Below are 21,423 nucleotides of genomic sequence, written 5' to 3'. Positions count from 1 at the left end.
CCCCAACCTCAGTCTTGTATGTCTAGGTAACAGATGAGTGTGTCCGTCACTATGCCCCCACCCTACTTGATCCCCTGGTAAACAAGTTCAGCCATCCCATCCCTGATGCCCTTGCTGTACTCTAGAGTGGCCCTGTGGATCTTCCACTCGTAGAGGCCACTCTTGCGGACGTGTCGGAGGAAGTTAGGAGCACCCGGAAATAGGACGTTGTCGGCAAGCACTACAGAGCCTTTTCCCAGCAGACCAGAGCCCTCCAGAGCCTGCAGACCACAATACAGGTGGAGGGTTAGGAGTTATAGAGGTGAGTGTTAAGAGATAAGTTGTAAATCAAATCAAATTGTATTAGTCACATGCGCCGAATACAACAGGTGTAGTAGACCTGACAGTGAAATGTTGAATACAACAGGTGTAGTAGACCTTACAGTGTAATGCTGAATACAACAGGTGTAGGTAGACCTTACAGTGAAATGTTGAATACAACAGGTGTAGTAGACCTGACAGTGAAATGTTGAATACAACAGGTGTAGTAGACCTTACAGTGTAATGCTGAATACAACAGGTGTAGGTAGACCTTACAGTGAAATGTTGAATACAACAGGTGTAGGTAGACCTTACAGTGAAATGTTGAATACAACAGGTGTAGTAGACCTTACAGTGTAATGCTGAATACAACAGGTGTAGGTAGACCTTACTGTGAAATGCTTACTTACGAGCCCCTAACCAACAATGCAGTTTAAAAATAATTTAAAAATCTAAGTAATTATAGAGCAGCAGTAAAATAACAATGGCGAGACTTTATACACGGGGGTACCGGTAAGGATGTCAATGTGAGGGGGCACTGGTTAGTTGAGGTAATATGTACATGTAGATAGTTATTAAAGTGACTGTATAAATTATAACAGAGAGTAGCAGTGGTGTAAAGCGGGTGGAGAAATGCAAATAGTCTGAGTAGCCATTTGATTAGGTGCTCAGGAGTCTTATGGCTTGGGGGTAGAAGCTGTTAAGAAGCCTCTTGGACCTAGACTTGGCGCTCCGGTACCGCTTGCCATGCGGTAGCAGAGAGAACGGGGTGGCTGGAGTCTTTGACAATTTTTAGGGCCTTCCTCTGACACCGCCTGGTATAGAGGTCCTGGATGGCAGGAAGTTTGGCCCCAGTGGGCCATTCGCACTACCCTAGTAGTGCCTTGCGGTCGGAGGCCGAGCAGTTGCCATACCAGGCCGTGATGCAACCAGTCAAGATGCTCTAGATGGTATAGCTGTAGAACCTTTTTGAGGATCTGAGGACCCATGCCTGAGGGGGAATAGGTTTTGTTGTGGTGTGTTTGGACCATGTTAGTTTGTTGGTGATGTTGACACCAAGGAACTTGACGCTCTCAATCTGCTCCACTGCAGCCCCGTTGATGTGAATGGAGGTGTGCTCGGCCTTTTTCCTGTAGTCCATGATCATCTCCTTTGTCTTGATCATGTTGAGGGAGAGGTTGCTGTCCTGGCACCACACGGCCAGGTCTCTGATCTCCTCCCTATAGGCTGTCTCATCGTTGCCAGTGATCAGGCCTACCACTGTTGTGTCATTGGCAAACTTATTGATGGTGTTGGAGTCGTGCCTGGCCGTGCAGTCATGAGTGAACAGGGAGTACAGGAGGAGACTGAACACGCACATGTTGGTATTATAGACTCGGACAGGGAGAGGTTCAAAATGTCAGTGAAGAAACTTGCCAGTTGGTCAGCGCATGCTCGCAGTACACGTCCTGGTAATCCGTCTGGCCTTGTGAATGTTGACCTGTCTAAAGGTCTTACTCACATCGGCTGCAGAGAGCGTGATCACACAGTCTTCCAGGACAGCTGGTGCTCTCATGCATGTTTCATAGTTACTTGCCTCGAAGTAGTTTAGGGTTAGGAGGTGAGGGTTAGGAGGTGAGGGTTAGAGGAGGGTGAGGGTTAGGAGGTGAGGGTTAGGAGGTGAGGGTTAGGAGGTGAGGGTTAGAGGAGGGTTAGGATATGAGGGTTAGGAGGTGAGGGTTAGAGGACGGTTAGGAGGTGAGGGTTAGAGGAGGGCTAGGAGGTGAGGGTTAGAGGAGGGCTAGGAGGTGAGGGTTAGAGGAGGGCTAGGAGGTGAGGGTTAGAGGAGGGCTAGGAGGTGAGGGTTAGAGGAGGGCTAGGAGGTGAGGGTTAGAGGAGGGCTAGGAGGTGAAGGTTAGAGGAGGGCTAGGAGGTGAAGGTTAGAGGAGGGCTATGAGGTGAGGGTTAGAGGAGGGCTATGAGGTGAGGGTTAGAGAAGGGTTAGAGGAGGGTTAGGTGGTGAGGGTTAGGGGAGGGTTAAGAAGGGGAGTTATAGAGGGGGATAAAGAAGACCTGGTCAACATTCAGACTTATCCAGGACGCTGACCAACTGTCAAGTGTCTTCATGACATTTTCAACCTCTCCCTGACCAAGTCAGTAATACCTAGATGTTTCAAGCAGACACCATAGTCCCTGTGCCCAAGAACACTAAGGTAACCTGCCTAAATGACTACCGACCCGTAGCACTCACATCTGTAGCCATGAAGTGCTTTGAAGTGCTGGTCATGAGTCACATCAACACCATCATCCCAGAAACCCTAGACCCACCACAATTCGCATACCGCCCCAACAGATCCACAGATGACACAATCTCTATTGCCCTCCACACTGCCCTCTACCACCTGGACAAAAGGAACACCTATGTGAGAATGCTGTTCATTGACTACAGCTCAGCGTTCAATACCATAGTGCCCTCAAAGTTCATCACTAAGCTAAGGACCCTGGGACTAAACACCTCCCACTGCAACTCGATTGTGGACTTCTTGACGGGCCGCCCCCAGGTGGTGAGGGTAGGTAACAACACATCCGCCACGCTGATCCTCAACATGGGGGCCCCTTCGGGGTGCGTGCTCAGACCCCTCCTCTACTCCGTGTTCACCTACGACTGCATGGCTACACACGACTCCAACACCATCATTAAGTTTGTCGACTACAACGGTGGTAGGCCTGATTACTGACAACGATGAGACAGTCTACAGGGAGGAAGTCAGTGATCTGGCAGTGTGGTTCCAGGAGAACAACCTTTCCCACAATGTCAGCAAGACAAAGGAACTGATCGTGGACTACAGGAAAAGGGGGAGCAAGCCCCCAGTCACATCGACATGTCTGTGGTGGAGCGGGTTGAGAGCTTCAGGTTCCTCTGTGTCATTAACAGCTACTTCCAAGCCATTAGACTGATGAACAGTTAATAAAATGGCTACCTGGACTAATAGCATTGACCCCCTTTTTCATGTATCTGCAACTCTGTTTATTATCTCTGCATAGTCACTTTACCATTACGTACATGCACATATTACCTCAATTATCTCAACTAACCTGTTTATTATCTCTGCATAGTCACTTTACCATTACGTACATGCACATATTACCTCAATTATCTCAACTAACCTGTTTATTATCTCTGCATAGTCACTTTACCCCTTACCTACATGTACATACTACCTCAGTTACCTTGACTAACCTGTACGTCTGTATTGACTCGGTACTGGTACCCCTGTCTGTAGCCTCTATTGTAATTGTATTGTTACTTATTGTGTTACTTTTGTTTTTTTGTGCAAATATTTTCTTACTTTTACATTTTTATTCTGCATTGTTGGCTAAGGGCTTGTAGGTAAGCATTCCACAGTAAAGTCTACACCTGTTGTATTCAGGGGATGGCACAAATTTGATTTGAAGTGTTATATCAGAGGTGTCAAACTCATTCTATGAAGGGGCAAGTGCCTGCTGCTTTTTGTTTTTTCCCTTTCAATTAAGACCTAGATAACCAGGTGAGGTAGTTCCTTACTAATTAGTGATCTTAATTCATTAATCAAGTAGAAGGGAGGAGCTAAAACCCGCAGACACTCGGCCATCCGTGGAATTCCTGTATCCACAGCACAGTGAGCTGTTACTGAAGCAACGGCTCCTCCTGGTGTCCACACAAAATACCATATACTTCATGACCAAAAGTATGTGGACACCTGCTCGTCAAACTTGTCATTCCAAAATCATGGGCATTAATATGGAGTTGGTCCCCCCTTTGCTGCAATAACAGCCACCCCAGTCATAGACTGTTCTCTCTACTACCGCATGGCAAGTGGTACCGGAGTGCCAAGTCTAGGACAAAAAGGCATCTCAACAGTTTACCCCCAAGCTATAAGACTCCTGAACAGGTAATCAAATGGCTACCTGGACTATTTGGATTGTGTGCCCCCCCAACCCCTCTTTTACGCTGCTTCTACTCTCACTCCAGAGAATGTGTTTCCATGGCTCCGGAGTCCAATGGCGGCGAGCTTTACACCACTCCAGCCGACTCTTGGCGTTGCGAATGGTGATCTTAGGCTTGTGTGCAGCTGCTCAGCCATGGAAACCCATCTCATGAAGCTCCCGACAAACAGTTATTGTGCTGAAGTTGCTTTCAGAGGCAGTTTGGAACTCGGTAGTGAGTGTTTTTACACGCTACCACTTCGTGGCTGAGCCGTTGTTGCTCCTATAAGTTTCCACTTCACAATAACAGTACTCCCAGTTGACCGGGGCAGCTCTAGCACGGCAGAAATGTTACAAACTGACTTGTTGGAAAGGTGCCACCCTATGATGGTGCCACATTGATAGTCGCTGAGCTCTTCAGTTAGACCATTCTACTGCCAATGTTTGTCTATGGATATCGCATGGCTGTATGCTCGGTTTTATACACCTGTCAGCAACGGGTGTGGCTGAAATAGCCGAATCCACTAAATTGAAGGTGTGTCCACATACATTTGTATATATAGTGTACATCGTGTCAAACTCATTCCACAGATGGCCGAGTGGCTGTGGGGTTTTTGCTCCACCCTTGTTCTTGATTGGTAAATTAAGGTCACTAACCCCTCACCTGAATGTCTAGGTCTTAATTGAAAGGAAAACACAAAACCTGCAGACACTTGGCCCTCCGTGGAATGAGTTTGACACTCCTGATGTACATAGACGGGAACAACATCAAAACAGACTTGAGGTCATAGGGGGTTATGAATGAATTAGTTACCTGCAAGTCAGGACGGTAGCATTTTTTCCAGTGGTCCATGAACACAAAGTCCAACCGCTCCAGACCGTAGTCTGCCCGCAACCTTGGGATTACCTCATCTGACGGACTCACTATCAGCTCCACCTGGGGGTGGGGGAGGTATGACCAGATTTGATCTCACCGGGTCTTTTTGTCTTACTCTCTCACCGTGTGTGTGCGCTCTGCTCTCACCGTGTCATCGTCGAAGCCCGCCAGCCGTATGATCTTCTCTGCTATGGCAGCGTTTATCGCATCCATTTCTACACTGTAGAGCCTGGCACCCAGGGGCAGTGCCCGGGCGATACGCACTGTGCTGTACCCACAGTGGGACCCTAGCTCCAGCACGGTCAGAGGGCAGTGCTCAGAAAGAATCCGGTCCATGATCTTACCTGCACACACAGGCAGACACAATGCTGTGGTCAGATGAGAGAACAGAATATAAGAATTAGGGGGAGGGTTGTGGTCAGTGGGTCACCTTTTTTGGGGCCGATGTTGCTGATGAACTCCACCTTGCTGCACCAGAGGTCAAAGGTTTCCAGGATACTTTCTGGGTCGCCGGGGATGGCGTGGGTCAGAACGTACTGGAAGGCCCTCTCCTCCCTGCTCAGCCCCGTCGTACAGTCATACCACATCCTGACCAGCACCGCCCGGTAGAACAGCACAAAGTAGTAGCGGTAACGAATAATGAAAGTCAACACCAGGGGGAGGAAGGCCAACGCTATAGCACCAGACACCATGGTACTGCTGCAAGGGACAGACACAATGAGAGTGGTACACAGACATACAGCTAGGTACACACACACACATACCTGAACACACACCAGGAGATGGGTGACTGCCAGCACACAAAAGAAAATACATACAAATAAATACATATTCCTGAATTCATGTAAAATCCTCCTATTTCAGGTCTCTACACACAAAACACTACAGTCCATGTATTTTGGATATAAACCACATACACAGATGCTCCTCTGGCCAACTCCAAACTGCAGTTACTAAAGCTTTACACTGAGTGACAGGAGATTTCCTGCACCTCACTGACAACCAACGCTACATTGTACTACAACTCCCCATCCCACAACACAAGCCTCTTGTAAAAAGAATACTCTCTCTCACATTCCCGCTGTACAGTAAAAACAAGACTCACCTGGCTGTGAGTAAAGATTCACCTGGCTGTGAGTAAAGACTCACTTGCTGGCTGTGAGTAAAGACTCACCTGCTGGCTGTGAGTAAAGACTCACCTGCTGGCTGTGAGTCAAGACTCACCTGCTGGCTGTGAGTCAAGACTCACCTGCTGGCTGTGAGTAAAGACTCACCTGGCTGTAGATGTTTGGCAGAGACAGAAGAAATGCTGAATGGTTATCGTGTGTGGTTGTAGTCATAGCTCCGCAGGTGAGGGCAGAGGGGGTTCAAGTAAGGGAGCTGGGTATCTGAATTATTCACTACCCACCTGGGGCATGTCTGTTTTATTCACAGTACCCCTCCCCCGCCCATTGTTTCTCACAATGAGTTTATTATTGACTAATTCTGATGTCATAGTAAACATACAGCAAGACATCACTGGTAGGCTACAGGGAATTATGGTGGATCTGACTCAACACACAGATGGTGGTGGGTGGAGAATGGGAGAGAGAGACAGACAGACAGAGGCAGACAGACAGGCAGGCAGAGACAGACAGGCAAACATGGGTGGATCAGGTGTACAGTCACAGGTGTGGAGTGAGTCTAGAGTCAGGTTTCTCTCTTGCCACAAACAGAAGGATCCAGAAAACACACACAGAAAATAAAAGGTGACCAGTATTTATGGTTCAATATAACGTTTATTAGACACTGTTACCCGGCAGTCTGATGTTACTATCAGACAATAATACTCTGCTTTGAATGGAACTAATGCTGCTCTGTGCCTCACTGGTAATTGTGTCGTCTGACTCGGCTCACACAAATCATAATCATGTCCTCACAATTGATTAAAAAAAAAACATGATTTTTTTTATATTCAGAACGTAATACATAATTTACATTTTTCTAAATGTCTCACATGTGACAGGTGTCCAGAACATGGATCCAAACACACAGACACTGGACCTCTGGTGGTCTCTCTTCCCCACAGGTCTTCATAGATCTATCTATCCAGTCCATTCAGTTGACAGCAATATGATGAAGGCATCACTTCTCCAGAGCTAGGTGACATGAAAATGAAAGGGATATGGAAGAGATATTGTCTCGGTCTAGAGGCTGAAATGTAACAGGGCTGTGGTGTCCTCATCCGCATCCAATTCGCCAAATTGGAAAGTCTCTCTATGTTTGTATGATGACATCATCAGCAGGGTTGTTTGAGCAGTCTCCTGACTAACTTCTTGAGTTCTTTGTCGCTCCTCCTCCACCTCACCAGCCTAGTGAGGACCAGCCTGCCCTCCTTTGTGTCAGCAAGGCCCAGGTACCACACCCCTGCCAGGGACTCCTTCCCCTCCCCCACATCTGCCTCCTCCAGGGCAGGACAGGTGCAGGTACCCCCCTCCTGCAACCAAAGGGCACTGTAGGCCATGGCCCCCCCGACGCCCTCGGCCTTCTCTGCGCCTCCACCCTCCCACCTCAGGATGCGACTCCGGGCCAGAGGGACGACCCTGCGGTCACCCTGCACTACAGAAACACTCCCAATACGCAGTTTAAAGGCTGAGAGGAAACACAGAAATACAGGTCTATAAACACTTTTTAAAAAACATGTAAACACGTTATTGACCTCTATAAACCTTTGTGTAAAGTGTAACCAATGCCATATACATATCACTCACCATATGGACTCTTGCAGAAGTTGTTCTGGTTGTCTATCTCTCCCTCAGCAGCCAGACTGCATGCATCACAGATCACTGTTCCTGAGGACACCAAGAGACATGCCACGAGAAGGGTGAACATGTGTGTGAAAGAGAGTGGACATTTTTTGCAGAGGTTCACCTCCCAATGATGATAGGTACAAACCCTTTGATGCCTCCTCGTGTCCCTCTTCCTTCTGCGCACGCTCTGTGTCTCGGGTCGTGGTGGGAATGCAGAGATGGGTCCCGCGCGGGAACCGGGTGCAGTTGAACATGTTGGGCCACGGGAACCCGAAAGCGCTCATCACCGGAAGACAACCGTCCCTCACAGCCTCGCACAGCCCACGGCAGGGGCGCACCGCCCCCTCCGGTAAGCACACCGGGGCGAAGAGCGAGCACAAGAACTTCTTGGTATCCCGGTGGCAGAGTTTGGAGACCAACGGTAGCCACGCGGCCGACTGCTGCTGGGCTTCTTTTAACGAGTCGTGCCCCAGCAGGTTGGGAAGCCGCATCTCCCGGTAACCGACGCCGTAGCACAGAGAAAGTGTGCTGGGGATGGGCTTACACACCGAGCGAACCGTGGAGGTACTGAGACTTTCGCGCGCAAACTGAACGTGGCTGCTGTCTTTGGTCAAAACCGAGGCGAGACAAATAGACACCAACACGCAAAGTGATATTATCAGCTGAGCCATACTGACAACAGGCGTAGATAAAAACAAAGCAGCACAGGGGTTGTTTAGCAGTCCTGGAAGAGAAGTACGCAGCCTAGTAGCTAGTAGTCTGATGTGTAATGAGAGGGCGTCTGGCGTCACCCAGTCATGCAAACTCGTCAAACGTGTTCTTTCATCAAATGCAATGGTTATTGAGGGCTGTAAAAGTGGCTCTGTAGACCAGGGGGGCGTCTGAAAGATTACTTTTCTCTTTTATCTTGCGATAGCAGTCTCCGCAGAACATGCCCACAACGAGCATGTGTTAACAATGTATTTTTGCCATCTCGTCGTTCTGTATTTCCCTTTCGCCCCGTCTGTTGTATGCAGGTTCCGTACCCCAAATAAAACAATAACAAGTCACACTTCGCAAGTCTTAAAACATGAAATACCCCATGTCACGTGATTGGGGAGTCTGTGTTCCCATGCTGGCTTCACAGTGGCCGGATGTCATTATGTTTGTTGCCCGGTCTTTGGCTGCTCAAAAACTGATGTCATGTGATAGGCTTCGTTTGTAGTAGTCGCTGACAGAAGCGGTAAGAGAGAAAGTGGACCGAGACTGTTTCTCTTATTATATAGTTTCCCGGGAGAAGTAGTTGGAAATTGCGTTCGCGGACTAGCGAACGTCCAGCGGACGCCATGGGTTGCTGTTATAGCAGGGAAAACGAGAACACCGAGCAGGTAACTAACTATAGGCTAGTTGGTTATCTAGGTTGCAAAATACTATTTGACAATAACAGTAACGTTACTTTCTTTGGGGGTCATCAGGACGTTGCGAGACAGTTTGTTGTATCAAATTCCACTAGTCAAAAGTGAAAAGATGGTGCATCTTTGCGCGTTAAAAGGAAACAATTTCTAAGTTAGCCAACTACGACCCAACAGATAGATAGCTGAGCTAGTCAGACCTTTCAGATAACTGTTAGCTGTGCAAGAAAGATTGGGCCATGGAAATGTAGTAACCTGATTGGCAAATTGGCCAACACACCTAACAACATTAGCTCGTTAAGTGAAGTTTCAAAATAGTGACAACCTTTGCTGACAAATTATAGGCAGTATCTAGTTTGCTAATTACCTTAACCAGTTAATCTGTACGTCAGTAGCTAGCTACTTGCAGGGCAGACAAAACACTTTGTTTAAATTCTCACCTGTCATGATGATCATCAATCAGGTCCAGTAAAACGTGACCACTTCTGTTAATTGGGCCTCAACGGTTCACATTCGGTAACGCAGTTGAACTTGCCAGCGCGTTAACTTCTCCCAGATGCATGTCATATGATCTCAGGTTTCCAGTTGTGACATGGGCCAAAATGGAATTTGCTGAAGGGGAAATAAAGTTTGTTTTTATTTTCACGTTTGGAAAATGTGAGGTGGGAGGATAACGTATTACCATTTATCAGATGACTGTTGTACACACAGAGCCTGCCACTGCTTTGCTAACCCTGTTATAACACAGGATAATACTGTTGAAGTATACTCACCAGTATCATCAGGCTTAGGTAACTATCTTTTCTTTGGGTTCATTCTTGTCTGCCTGTCGCAGCAGCAGATCCCTATGGACTTAGTGATCAGGGATGAGTAGTCATAGTATAGAGTTTGTAGGGTGCCTTTTTGTTTTATACTTTTTAGTTCAGAGGTCATGTCATGCTCATTTTAACAATAAGCAATGTCAATCTGGGTACCTTAACAGCCATGATGGAGGATGTTGTGATAGTTTGTGAGTGTGATGCGTATGTTGTGCCTCAGGACCCTGACGTGTATAAGCCGCTGATCCCCCACCCGAACCCAGACAGCAAGCCCCTCAACAGTACAGAATGGAGCTCCGGCAGTGTACCCTCAGCCCGCACAGACGAACAGGCCTTACTCACATCCATCCTTTTCAAGACAGCCCTGTAAGACACACACATGTTTCTTCTCCTCCCTCATCGTGGATTTATCCATTTGGGATTTAATTCTGCTGATTACCTTTGTCTCTGTTTCTCAGGAATATCATTGATGTCTCGGCTGCGGACTCTCAAGGCATGGAGCAGCATGAGTATATGGATAAAGCTCGGCAATACAGGTTGGTGTGTGGAGGTAGTTGCTTAATGTGTCTGTGTTTTGGAGTGGGTTTTGACCGGCCATGTGTTTCAGTAGTAACCTGTCTTTATTGTGTGTTTCAGTGTAAAACTGGCCTTGTTGAGTAACAGTCTGTCTCAGAAGAAGCCCCTCCCTCTCCCTTCCCTCACCAGCCAGCCACACCAAGTGCTCGCTAGTGATCTGGTGCCATATTCGGATGTACAACAGGTAAACGCACGCACACATGCTCGCACACCAGGCAGTTCACCAAACCCACGTTTTGGTACGTATTGCGGTTTTGAAGTCAGTGTTCGGTTTCGGTAAAGCAGGAAAATAAAATGCCAACAGTTACTCTAGTTAACATTTTCTTATATAAACAAAAATTGGTATTCCTGATTCTATATGATCATCAGTTGTTTAGGGCCTAATGAGCATAATCAGGAATAACAACACTTTGTATTTTCTTAAATGAAAACACCTGATTACACAACAACACTAAAATAAATTGCACTATGTGTGTGAAATCAATATATAAACATGGCTTAGACATTGTATAGACCTATGCTGTAATGTTTTCTTACAAAGAGAAAAAGATGCACACGTGTGTGACTCTCATAAAGGGGACGTGTCTGTAGCACGGTAGATAATTTCCCGCTCCGGTGTAAGGTGATGGGCTGTCACTGTTAAGTAGCTCTCTGTAGCCCTGGAGATCCATCTGTAGTAAGCACAACTAAGGGTGCCTCTGATGAGCCATCAAAACGGCAAAGCATCAATACAGGACAGATCGAATTCTACTACACCGGTTCTGACACTCGTTGGATGTAGCAGGGCTTGCAAACTATCACAGAATACAAAGGGAAACCCAGCCACGAGCTGCCCAGTGACGCGACCCTACCAGACGAGCTGCATACCTTCTGTGCCCGCTTCGAGGCAAGCAACATTGAACCATGCATGCGAGCACCAGCTGTTCCAGACGACTGTGGGATCTTGCTCTCCGTACCCGACGTGAGCAAGACCTTTGAACAGGTTAACATTCACAAGGCCACGGGGCCAGATGGATTACCAGAACGCGTACTCTGAGCGTGCACTGACCAGCTGGCAAGTGATTTCACTGACATTTTCAACCTCTCCCTGACCCAGTCTGTAATACCTACATGTTTCAAGCAGACCACCATAGTCCCTGTGACCAAGAACACTAAGGTAACCTGTCTCTAAATGACTATGGATCCGTAGCACTCACATCTGTAGCCATGAAGTGCTTTGAAAGGCTGGTCATGAGTCACATCAACACCATCATCCCAGAAACCCTAGACCCATCACAATTTGCATAACGCCCCAACAGAACCACAGATGAACCACGATAACCTCTCCCTCAGCGTCAGAAACACTAAGGAGCTGATTGTGGACTACAGGAAATGGAGGGCTGAGTACGCTCCCATTCACATTGACGGGCTGTAGTGGAGCAGGTCGAGTGCTTCGAGTTCTTCAGTATCCACGTCACTAAGGAATTAACATGGTCCACACTAGAGGTCGACCGATTATGATTTTCCAACGCCGATACCGATTTATTGGAGGACCAAATAAAGCTGGATACCGATTTAAATCGTCCATTTTTTTTATTTTTATTTGATTTATTTTTATTTGATTTATTTTTATTTGTAATAATGACAATTACAACAATACTGAATTAACACTTATTTTAACTTAATATAATACATCAATAAAAATAAATTTAGCCTCAAATAAATAATGAAACATGTTCAATTTGGTTTAAATAATGCAAAAACAAAGTGTTGGAAAAGTAAAAGTGAAATATGTGCCATGTAAAAAAGCTAACGTTTCAGTTCCTTGATCAGAACATGAGAACATATGAAAGTTCCTTTTATAACATGAGACTTCAATATTCCACGGTAAGAGGTTTTAGGTTGTAGTTAATATAGTATTTATAGGACTATTTCCCTCTATACCATTTGTATTTCATATACCTTTGACTATTGGATGTTCTTATAGGCACTTTAGTATTGCCAGTGTAACAGTATAGCTTCCGTCCCTCTCCTCGCCCGTACCTGGGCTCGAACCAGGAACACATCGATAACAGCCACACTCGAAGTAGCGTTACCCATCGCTCCACAAAAGCGGCCCTTGCAGAGCAAGGGGAATAACTACTCCAAGTCTCAGAGCGAGTGATGTTTGAAACGCTATTAGTGCGCCAGCCATTACACCAGCCATTAGGCTGATATGTCATAAAACAGCGCTGTGCTTGCGAAGAGCTGCTGGCAAAACGCACGAAAGTGCTGTTTGAATGAATGCTTACGAGCCTGCTGCTGCCTACCATCGCTCAGTCAGACTGCTCTATCAAATCATACACTTAATTATAACATAATAATCACAGAAATACGAGCCTTAGGTTATTAATATGTTCAAATCCGGAAACTATCATTTTGAAAATAAAACATTTATTCGTTCAGTGAAATACAGAACCGTTCCGTATTATATCTAACGGGTGGCATCCCTAAGTCTAAATATTCCTGTTACATTGCACAACCTTCAATGTTATGTCATAATTATGTACAATTCTGGCAATTAAGTTCGCAACGAGCCAGGCTGCCCAAACTGTTACAAATACCCTGACTCTGCGTGCAATGAACGCAAGAGAAGTGACACAATTTCACCTGGTTAATATTGCCTGCTAACCTGGATTTCTTTTAACTAAGTATGCAGGTTTAAACAAATATACCTCTGTGTATTGATTTTAAGAAAGGCTTTGGTTTTTATGGTTAGTTATAGTCGTCCAACGATTGTGCTTTTTTCGCAAATGCACTTTTGTTAAATCATCTCCCTGCGTTGCATCGATTATATGCAACGCAGGACACGCTAGATAAACTAGTAATATCATCAACCATGTGTAGTTAACTAGTGATTATGATTGATTGATTGTTTTTTATAAGATAAGTTTAATACTAGCTAGCAACTTACCTTGGCTTCTACTGCATTTGCGTAACAGGCAGGCTCCTCGTGGAGTGCAATGAGAGGCAGGTGGTTAGAGCATTGGACTAGTTAACTGTAAGGTTGCAAGATTGGATCACCCGAGCTGACAAGGTGAAAATCTGTCTTTCTGCCCCTGAACAGGGCAGTTAACCCACCGTTCCTAGGCCGTCATTGAAAATAAGAATGTTTTCTGAACTGACTTGCCTAGTTAAATAAAGGTCTACAAATAAAATACATTTTAAAAAGTGGGCAAAATCGGTGCCCAAAAATACACATTTCCGATTGTTATAAACTTGAAATCGGCGCTAATTAATCGGTCGATCTCTAGTCCACATACACACCAACAGTTGTGATAAAGGCACAACAATGCCTATTCCCTCTTAGGAGACTGAAAATATTTGTTATGGGCACTCAGATCCTCAAAGTTCTACAGCTGCACCATTGAGAGAATCTTGACTGGCTGCATCACCGCTTGGTACGGCAACTGCTTGGCATCCGACCAGAAGGCCCTACAAATGGTAGTGCGTACGGCCCAGTACATCACTGGGGCCAAGTTTCCTACCATCCAGGACCTCTATACTAGGCGGTCAGAGGAAGGCCTGAAAAATTGTCAAAGATCCCAGCCATCCAAGTCATAGACTTCACTCTGTTACCGCACAGCAAGCTGTACCGGAGCGTCAAGTCTGGGACCAAAAGGCTCCTGAACAGCTTCTACCCCCAAGCCATAAGACTATTGAACAGATAATGAAATGGCTGTTGAACAGATAATGAAATGGCTGCTGAACAGATAATGAAATGGCTGCTGAACAGATAATGAAATGGCTGCTGAACAGATAATGAAATGGCTGCCTGGAGTATTTGCATTGACCGTTTCTTGTTCTGGCTGACCGACTCTATGCAGACTCATTGGGCTCTACTGACACTGAATCTCCAACACAGACGCACATACTACGTACTCTCTCATGCACAAAACACACATGCATGTTGACACCACTCGCACTCTTCACATGCTGCTGCTACTCTTACCTATCCTGATTGCCTAATCACTTTAACCCCTAACTGTACATATAACCTCCACTACCTTGTACCCCTGCACATCGACTCGGTACTGGTACTCCTTGTATATAGCCTTGTTATTGGTGTTACTATTTAATATTTTTATTAGCAAATTTTACTACATTTTAACTGCATTGTTAGGATACGGCTCGTAAGTAAGCATTTCACGGTAAAGTCTACACGCGTTGTATTCGACGCATGTGACATAACATTTGATGTGCCGATTCATTGACTACTTCGGCTTTCACCTTGCTTATAGAGCGGTTACTACCTGTTTTGCTGAAATGGGTGCATGAGGGCGAAGTTAGTTAACGTGGCTCGAGCACTTTCACGAGGTGCTGAAACCCCTTATTCCCCTCAACCACTGAGAATGGGCGCTTCTCCACGACTATAAACATACCTATCGCTCTTGTCATTTCTTTGGCTCGGTCAGAATCCGCTGCGAAGGGCTGCCTGAATGCTGAGGGGCGATAACACATTTATTTGTATATTTTTTGCGCCCCGGTCTTGCTCCAGTGGTAAGAATACTGAGGTGATGTCGGTGTAAATGTGTCAACATGTTCGAGATGTTGGCAGCTGCAGAGGTTATTCTCGTTGAGCAGTGGAGACATACTCTCTATGTCCATCACCGTTTTGTCATCTACTGGGAAACCAAAATGTTCCCAAACTGAATATTTAAACGATGATGGACAATCCTCCTGGTTTATGCACCCCACCGCTCGCCATCGTACAGAACTAGTTCCTGGCTTTGCCTCACAAAAGGACATTTTGAAATGAGCCAATCAAGATTTGAATTTTGATTTACAAAGTGCGCATAGGCTCTAGTTGTTGTAACAGAATAGCCTGAAAACATTGAGGCATACAGTTGGCCCAGTTTATATTCCAAGGGTTATATTATTATTATGTTATGTTTTCATTCGGATTCACAGTGCGGACCAAACTGAGGTCCCTGAACGGTTCGGTATGAATACGTGTATTGTTACACCCCTAACACACACACACACACAGTGTCATTCTCAGACATACATCAGGTCATTTTTCTATAACAGTCCTATGCTTTCCCTATCCATAAACCTGTTAGTGTATGGCAGCTCTGGAGCTAAAAAAAAAAACAACCAACACATTATGTAGCTGGTTGTGGCATGTTAACCTGTTTTGTTCTGATTGATTTACAGGTGTCCAAGATAGCTGCCTATGCTTACAGTGCAATCTCTCAGATCAAGGTGGACGCTAAAGAAGAACTAGTGGTTCAATTTGCCATCCCCTGATCTACCCTCCATAATACCCCCCCCTGTCCTGTCTCCCATGCCCGACCCTGCACCCTGTGTCTCAGTCCTTGTGCTACCCAGCTATGTGACTGGAAACCTGCTGCTACAGCTGAGGATTATGACAACCAGATCTCCCCTGCTGAGAGGGTTAACTTGACCCTCTTGACCTACCTCCCCCTTGACCTTTCAAAGCCATCATTCATCCTTCCTTCACGAGGGGTGTCAAGGAATTTTAAAATGCATCGCAGTATAACGATAATGGTTGTCTTTTTTGTTTTTGTTATTTTAAAGTATCTTGTTTTGAAGAGTGACTGAGTCTAATGACTAAACGTGGCATGGCAAGACTGTTCTGGCTCTGCGTTTTCAGGAGTAGCTGTCCTCGTCTGATCTGCAGCTACGGCAATGTACTAACTAACCACAGCTAGGAAAAGAGGGTGATGCTGTTGTTCTGACACTGTGTGAACCCGTCACCCAGAACACACATCCCACCCCTCATGTCATCAATACAAATGTCTAGAAAGAGCCATCACTATAATTTTCCATATCTTTGTTGGAATCTTTAGATTGACCTAATGAAGTAAGACAGAACTGGGTTGGGTAGGTTTAAAAACAACAGGGACTTAGATTCTATAGTTGAACGAATGGTGAAATCCGACATGAGCCGTATGAGTGTTACTTTGAGATCTGCTCATGCTGGTAGAGTGCAGGGGCGAATGGGGGGGTGGGGGACAGGTGTGGGAATCCACATTGTTTTCTCTGCCTCTGATTTCTAGCAGAAACATGCTTCCTCCTAGCACTTCAATCATTTAGCTGGCAGTCCTTGGATTCGTATCTTTTAGATTTCACAGAAACAATAGATGGGGGTAGGGCTTAGTGAAGGTAGGGGTCTAGGTGGATTGGTCGTGTTCAGGGGCTTGTAATGTAAATTAATCAGTTAAGTGTTTATACCTTCTATGTACAGATTTGTGACTCTGTCAAAAGCAACAAATGGATTCTATGCACCTCCCCTTTGTAGAGCGTCTGTTGGTCAGGATTGGCTAAAGCTCCAATGGGGCGGTTTTTGGAGCCAATCAAAACTAAGGATACAGAAACCCAGTTTTTAACCCCTATTAACATCCAAGTTTGTTCGATTTTTAAAAAAACAAAACAACAGCTTGTAATGAGTTACTTAAATGAACGTAGAAAAGAACATCTTATCATGGCAGTTTGGGATAAACAACCATAACCTTGGTATCCTCAATTAAAATGATCAGAGGTGTTAGTGATTTATTTATGTGGGGGTCATTAAAGTGATGATCTGGAAGGCTGTGTCCACAAGACCTTTAATTTGGGCTTTTTGCAGTGTGCTGAGAACGTTACGTTTGTTTTCGTTATTTCAATGTGTAATATTACTGGGATTACATTGTTAATTTCTTAGGCTAGTACCAAAACGTTTAAGATATTCTGTTACCCCCCCCCCCCCATTTAATTATGTAATGCATTAAAGATGTTCAACAATGACTGGTGTTCTGTAGGACTGTAGAGAAATAGTTGTGTGGGGTAACATTGCAACAAACCTAAAGAACACTGAATCACATCTCATTTAGTGTGCATAGCGTAACTAATGGATATCATTTAAAAACACTTTCTCAGAAGATATTGTTTACCATGATAGGGATTCTCTGGTATATCTCATACCTACTGATTCACGTGGTAAAGTGTAAATTCTCAGATTCAGATTTCAACACAAAGTAACACACCTATACTGAACAAATATAAACGCAACATGTAAAGTGTTGGTCCCATGTTTCATGAGCTGAAATTAAAAATAAAAAAATCCCAGAAATGTTCTATACGCACAAAAAGCTTTCTCTCAAATTTTGTGCACAAGTTTGTTTACATCCTGTTTAGTGAGCATTTCTCCTTTGTCAAGATAATCCATCCACTTGACAGGTATAACATATCAATAAGATGATTAAACAGCATGATCATTACACAGGTGCACCTTGTGCTGGGGACAATAAAAGGCCACTAACGTGCAGTTTTGTCACATGACACAATGCCACAGATGTTTTGAGGGAGAGTGCAATTGGCATGCTTCAGGAGCGTCCACTAGGGCAATTGCCAGATGATTGATTGTTTACTTCTCTACCATAAGGCGCAATGTCGTTTTAGAGAATTTGGCAGTACGTCCACCTGCCTCGCGACCGCATACCACATGTAACCACGCCAGTCCAGGACCACCACATCCGGCTACTTCACCTGCGGGATCGTATAAGACCAGCCACTCGGAGGGCTGATATAAATGTGGGTTTGCACAAACTGTCAGAAATCATCTCAGGGAAGTTAATCTGCGTGCTCGTCGTCCTCACCAGGGTCGTGACCTGACTGCAGTTCGGCGTTGTAACTGTAGTGGGCAAATGCTCACCTTCGACAGACAATGGAATGCTGGAGAAGTGTGCTCTTCACGGATGAATCCTGGCTTCAACTGTACCGGGCAGATGGCAGACAGCGTGTATAGCATTGTGTGGATGAGCGGTTTGCTGATGTCAACATTGTGAACAGTGTCCCATGGTGGCGGTGTGGTTATGGTATAAGCTACGGACAATGAATACGATAGAATTTTATTGATGGTGATTTGAATGCACAGAGATACAGTGACGAGATCCTCAGGCACATTGTCGTGCCGTTCATCCGCCGCCATCACGTTTTATCATGATAATCCACGGTTCCATGTCACAAGAATCTTTACACAACTCCTGGAGGCTGAACATGTCCCAGTTCTCCCATGGCCTGCATACTCACCAGACATGTCACCCACTGAGCATGTTTGGGATGCTCTGGATCGACATGTACGACAGCGTGTTCCAGTTCCCGCCAATATCCAGCAACATTCCACAGGCCACAATCAACAGCCTGATCAGCTCTATGCGAAGGAGATGTGTCCCGCTGCATGAAGCAAAGGGTGGTCACACCAGATACTGACTGGTTTTGTGATTCACGCCCCTACCTTTTTTTTAAAAGGTATCTGTATTCCCAGTCATGTGAAATCCATAGATTTAGGGCCTAGTGAATTATTAAAATTGACTGATTTCCTTATATGAACTGTAACTAAAATCTTTGAAATTGTTGCATGTTGCGTTATATTTTAGTTTAGTGTAAAAAGGTGCATATTGGACAGTTTGATTGAGAGGACTCTATACCTTTAGCCTGGGTGGCCTCTGTTCCAGTTTAATAATTATATAGGTCAAGGTGGCAAAAAGGTCAGGAATATCCTAATTAAGCAGAAATCACATCTACTGTAGATGTACTATCCCCCCCCCCCCCCCCAACTCTAAGACAGACACCAGACAGAGTTTCTGATGAGTAGATTCATATTGTACTTTTACATGATGCTTCAGTCATAAGGCCTCCTGATGTAAGCCTGTTGTTCTGGAACCTTTTGGTTGGTTGGCATGACGATTGTGTCCCCCCCTCCCTCCGTTTCTGTGGTGACAGGTCAGTTGTCCTGGTTCTTCCTGGTGTTTTTGCCAAGGTTCCCAGGGCGATGCCAGACTTGGGCCATGATTCGCTCCTGCCGTGTAACAGCACTGAAGTCCAACTTCTTCAAGTGAGGCAGAGCCGCAATCACATACCCCCTACACACACACACACACACACAGGGGTTCTTATAACTGGGTGTTTGTCCAGGTACACAAACTTCAGTTTTTCTTTTTTTTACCATAAGGCTCCAGGGCTGAACACATACATACACTGTAAACCAGTAGTCATTTAGCACTGAGTAGAGAGGGAGAATGCTCAAAACTCTGTAGGATTTGGCCGTGTTGCTATGCAGAAAGGCAGAGAGCTGGTGTGTAACAGGATATCTCTGCTCATTTGATGCACTAGTCAGAATGCTACACAGCTGCAACTCTAACCCAGCACCTATTACACACAGGGCTCAGAGCCACATAGCCCTCTGCGAACAGACAGCATTCAGACAGCACGTTGAGGTCACACTAAGAGTATGAGTGGAATAAACAACCCCTGTAACCCATCCCACCCCCCCATCTGGGGCTAAGGGGAGGCACATTGGTGCCGGCCTGTGTTTGCGTATGTGTGTGTGGATGAGTTTACTGTGTGCATGTGTAGGTTTAGCAGCTGTCCTCACCTTTCTCATTTAATCCCTGTGATGCTAAGTGTGTGTGTACCTGTTGCTCCCCTCATTCTCCATGGTGTTGCCGTGCAGGGTGAGTGTATGTAGGAAGGGCAGGGCGCCCAGCTTATCCACCTCTGAAAGGTTACAGATGCTGTTACCATGGAGATACAACACCCGCAGTTCCTTCAGCTCCACCAGGACCTGGGACACAAAGTTCACACACACAGGGTTTAGAGTGATCACTGCTAATGTACTAGAGCCCTTCATTTGACCCCCCTGCCAGGCTGTGGCTGTTCAGGGAGACAGTAGACTTGTCTCGATTTTACACAATATCCCCTATATAGTGCACTACTTTTGACCAGAGCCACTGTATGTACGTGACTACGTGGACTCAACTCACTGGGTCTATGTGTGAGATGTCGTTGAAGGACAGGTCGACCCAGGCGAGCTGTGAGGGCTCTGAGAGGAAGGCTGAGACCATATCATTGAAGCCACTCAAGTCTGTGATGATGTTGTTGTTGAGACGCAGCGAGCGGCTGCAGAACTTCTTCTCTGCATTTCGCTTCAGTGGCCGCAAGCCCTGATTTGGCTCCTCCGTCAGAGCGTCTGAGAGAGAAGTTGTGTGAGAGGACTTAGAGGTGGCATTGAGAATAGGAAAGGAAGCCACGACTATTGAGACACAGGCACAAGAGGGTAGAGAGCAGTGGAGGCTTCTGAGGGGAGGACGGCTCATAATAATAGCTGGAATGGAGTCAATGGAAGAGTATCAAACAAATCAGACGTGGTTTCCATGTGGTTGATACCACTCCATTGACTCCATTCCAGCCATTAATATGAGCCGTCCTCCTCTCAGCAACCTCCACTGGTAAAAAAGTGTTGAGGAAGAAGTACAACGCTCTGAATTGCATCTCAAAAGTGGAATCCTTTCCTTCATCCGCATTAATAGTGTGAAAGAACCTGCTGGTTTACCTGTCATTGAGCTGAGGCATTTGAATGATAAATCCACAGGAGCGCCATACATTTTACAGCCTTTTGGCTAACCTGTACGATAATAAATATAATATTTAAATGAATCCAGCTAATTGAAATGAGGATTACTGTATCATCTTTGCACTTAGCCTAGCTATTTTGTCCATGCTATCGTTAACGTTCCTGCTAAGTTAGCTACAACTCAAACAACGTCTATTCACTTGACTTCATCTCTGTTCAAGGCATACAAAATAAAAATGACATAGCTACATTTCTAGATTTCTATAACAAGTTTTCTGCCTACAATGAATTAAACGTAATTGAGCTATTTTACCCCTAAAAAACCCCACACACAGCTCGCTAGCTATCATGT

General features: G+C 45.6%; 4 protein-coding genes across 6 annotated transcripts; 1 reads left to right on the top strand and 3 right to left on the bottom strand.

Moving 5' to 3' along the window:
- Positions 1-62: 62 nt before the first annotated feature.
- On the bottom strand, positions 63-5,814 carry LOC139383082 (transmembrane O-methyltransferase). Its single transcript, XM_071127390.1, has 4 exons — positions 5,553-5,814; positions 5,270-5,466; positions 5,060-5,182; positions 63-260 (listed from the first exon to the last, which is right to left on the bottom strand). The coding sequence occupies exons 1-4, from the start codon at positions 5,812-5,814 to the stop codon at positions 63-65; spliced, it is 780 nt and encodes a 259-aa protein (XP_070983491.1).
- Positions 5,815-6,880: 1,066 nt separating this feature from the next.
- On the bottom strand, positions 6,881-9,052 carry LOC139382740 (secreted frizzled-related protein 2-like). The gene is made up of 3 exons (XM_071126855.1): positions 8,057-9,052; positions 7,873-7,953; positions 6,881-7,753 (listed from the first exon to the last, which is right to left on the bottom strand). The coding sequence occupies exons 1-3, from the start codon at positions 8,580-8,582 to the stop codon at positions 7,401-7,403; spliced, it is 960 nt and encodes a 319-aa protein (XP_070982956.1). The 5' UTR covers positions 8,583-9,052; the 3' UTR covers positions 6,881-7,400.
- Positions 8,213-17,808, top strand: LOC139382742 (ragulator complex protein LAMTOR1-like). 3 transcript variants are annotated; one of them, XM_071126857.1, is made up of 6 exons: positions 9,065-9,150; positions 9,187-9,278; positions 10,341-10,486; positions 10,579-10,656; positions 10,757-10,880; positions 15,872-17,464. In XM_071126857.1, the coding sequence occupies exons 2-6, from the start codon at positions 9,237-9,239 to the stop codon at positions 15,962-15,964; spliced, it is 483 nt and encodes a 160-aa protein (XP_070982958.1). In that variant the 5' UTR covers positions 9,065-9,150; positions 9,187-9,236; the 3' UTR covers positions 15,965-17,464. The 3 variants fall into 3 exon arrangements, with proteins under 3 accessions (XP_070982959.1, XP_070982957.1, XP_070982958.1); XM_071126858.1 differs by lacking the exons at positions 9,065-9,150; positions 9,187-9,278 and adding an exon at positions 8,213-8,475 and having other exon boundaries at positions 15,872-17,808; XM_071126856.1 differs by having other exon boundaries at positions 9,034-9,278.
- A 1,549-nt stretch (positions 17,809-19,357) lies between these two features.
- Positions 19,358-21,229, bottom strand: LOC139383028 (leucine rich repeat containing 51). The gene is made up of 4 exons (XM_071127321.1): positions 21,051-21,229; positions 20,482-20,687; positions 20,134-20,282; positions 19,358-19,581 (listed from the first exon to the last, which is right to left on the bottom strand). The coding sequence occupies exons 1-4, from the start codon at positions 21,100-21,102 to the stop codon at positions 19,443-19,445; spliced, it is 546 nt and encodes a 181-aa protein (XP_070983422.1). The 5' UTR covers positions 21,103-21,229; the 3' UTR covers positions 19,358-19,442.
- Positions 21,230-21,423: the final 194 nt, after the last annotated feature.

The sequence above is a fragment of the Oncorhynchus clarkii genome, chromosome 24 (assembly GCF_045791955.1).
Source record: "Oncorhynchus clarkii lewisi isolate Uvic-CL-2024 chromosome 24, UVic_Ocla_1.0, whole genome shotgun sequence".
NCBI lineage: Eukaryota > Metazoa > Chordata > Actinopteri > Salmoniformes > Salmonidae > Oncorhynchus > Oncorhynchus clarkii.
The sequence above is the reverse complement of the archived record's forward strand: the minus strand, read 5'-3'. Positions and strand labels throughout refer to the sequence as shown.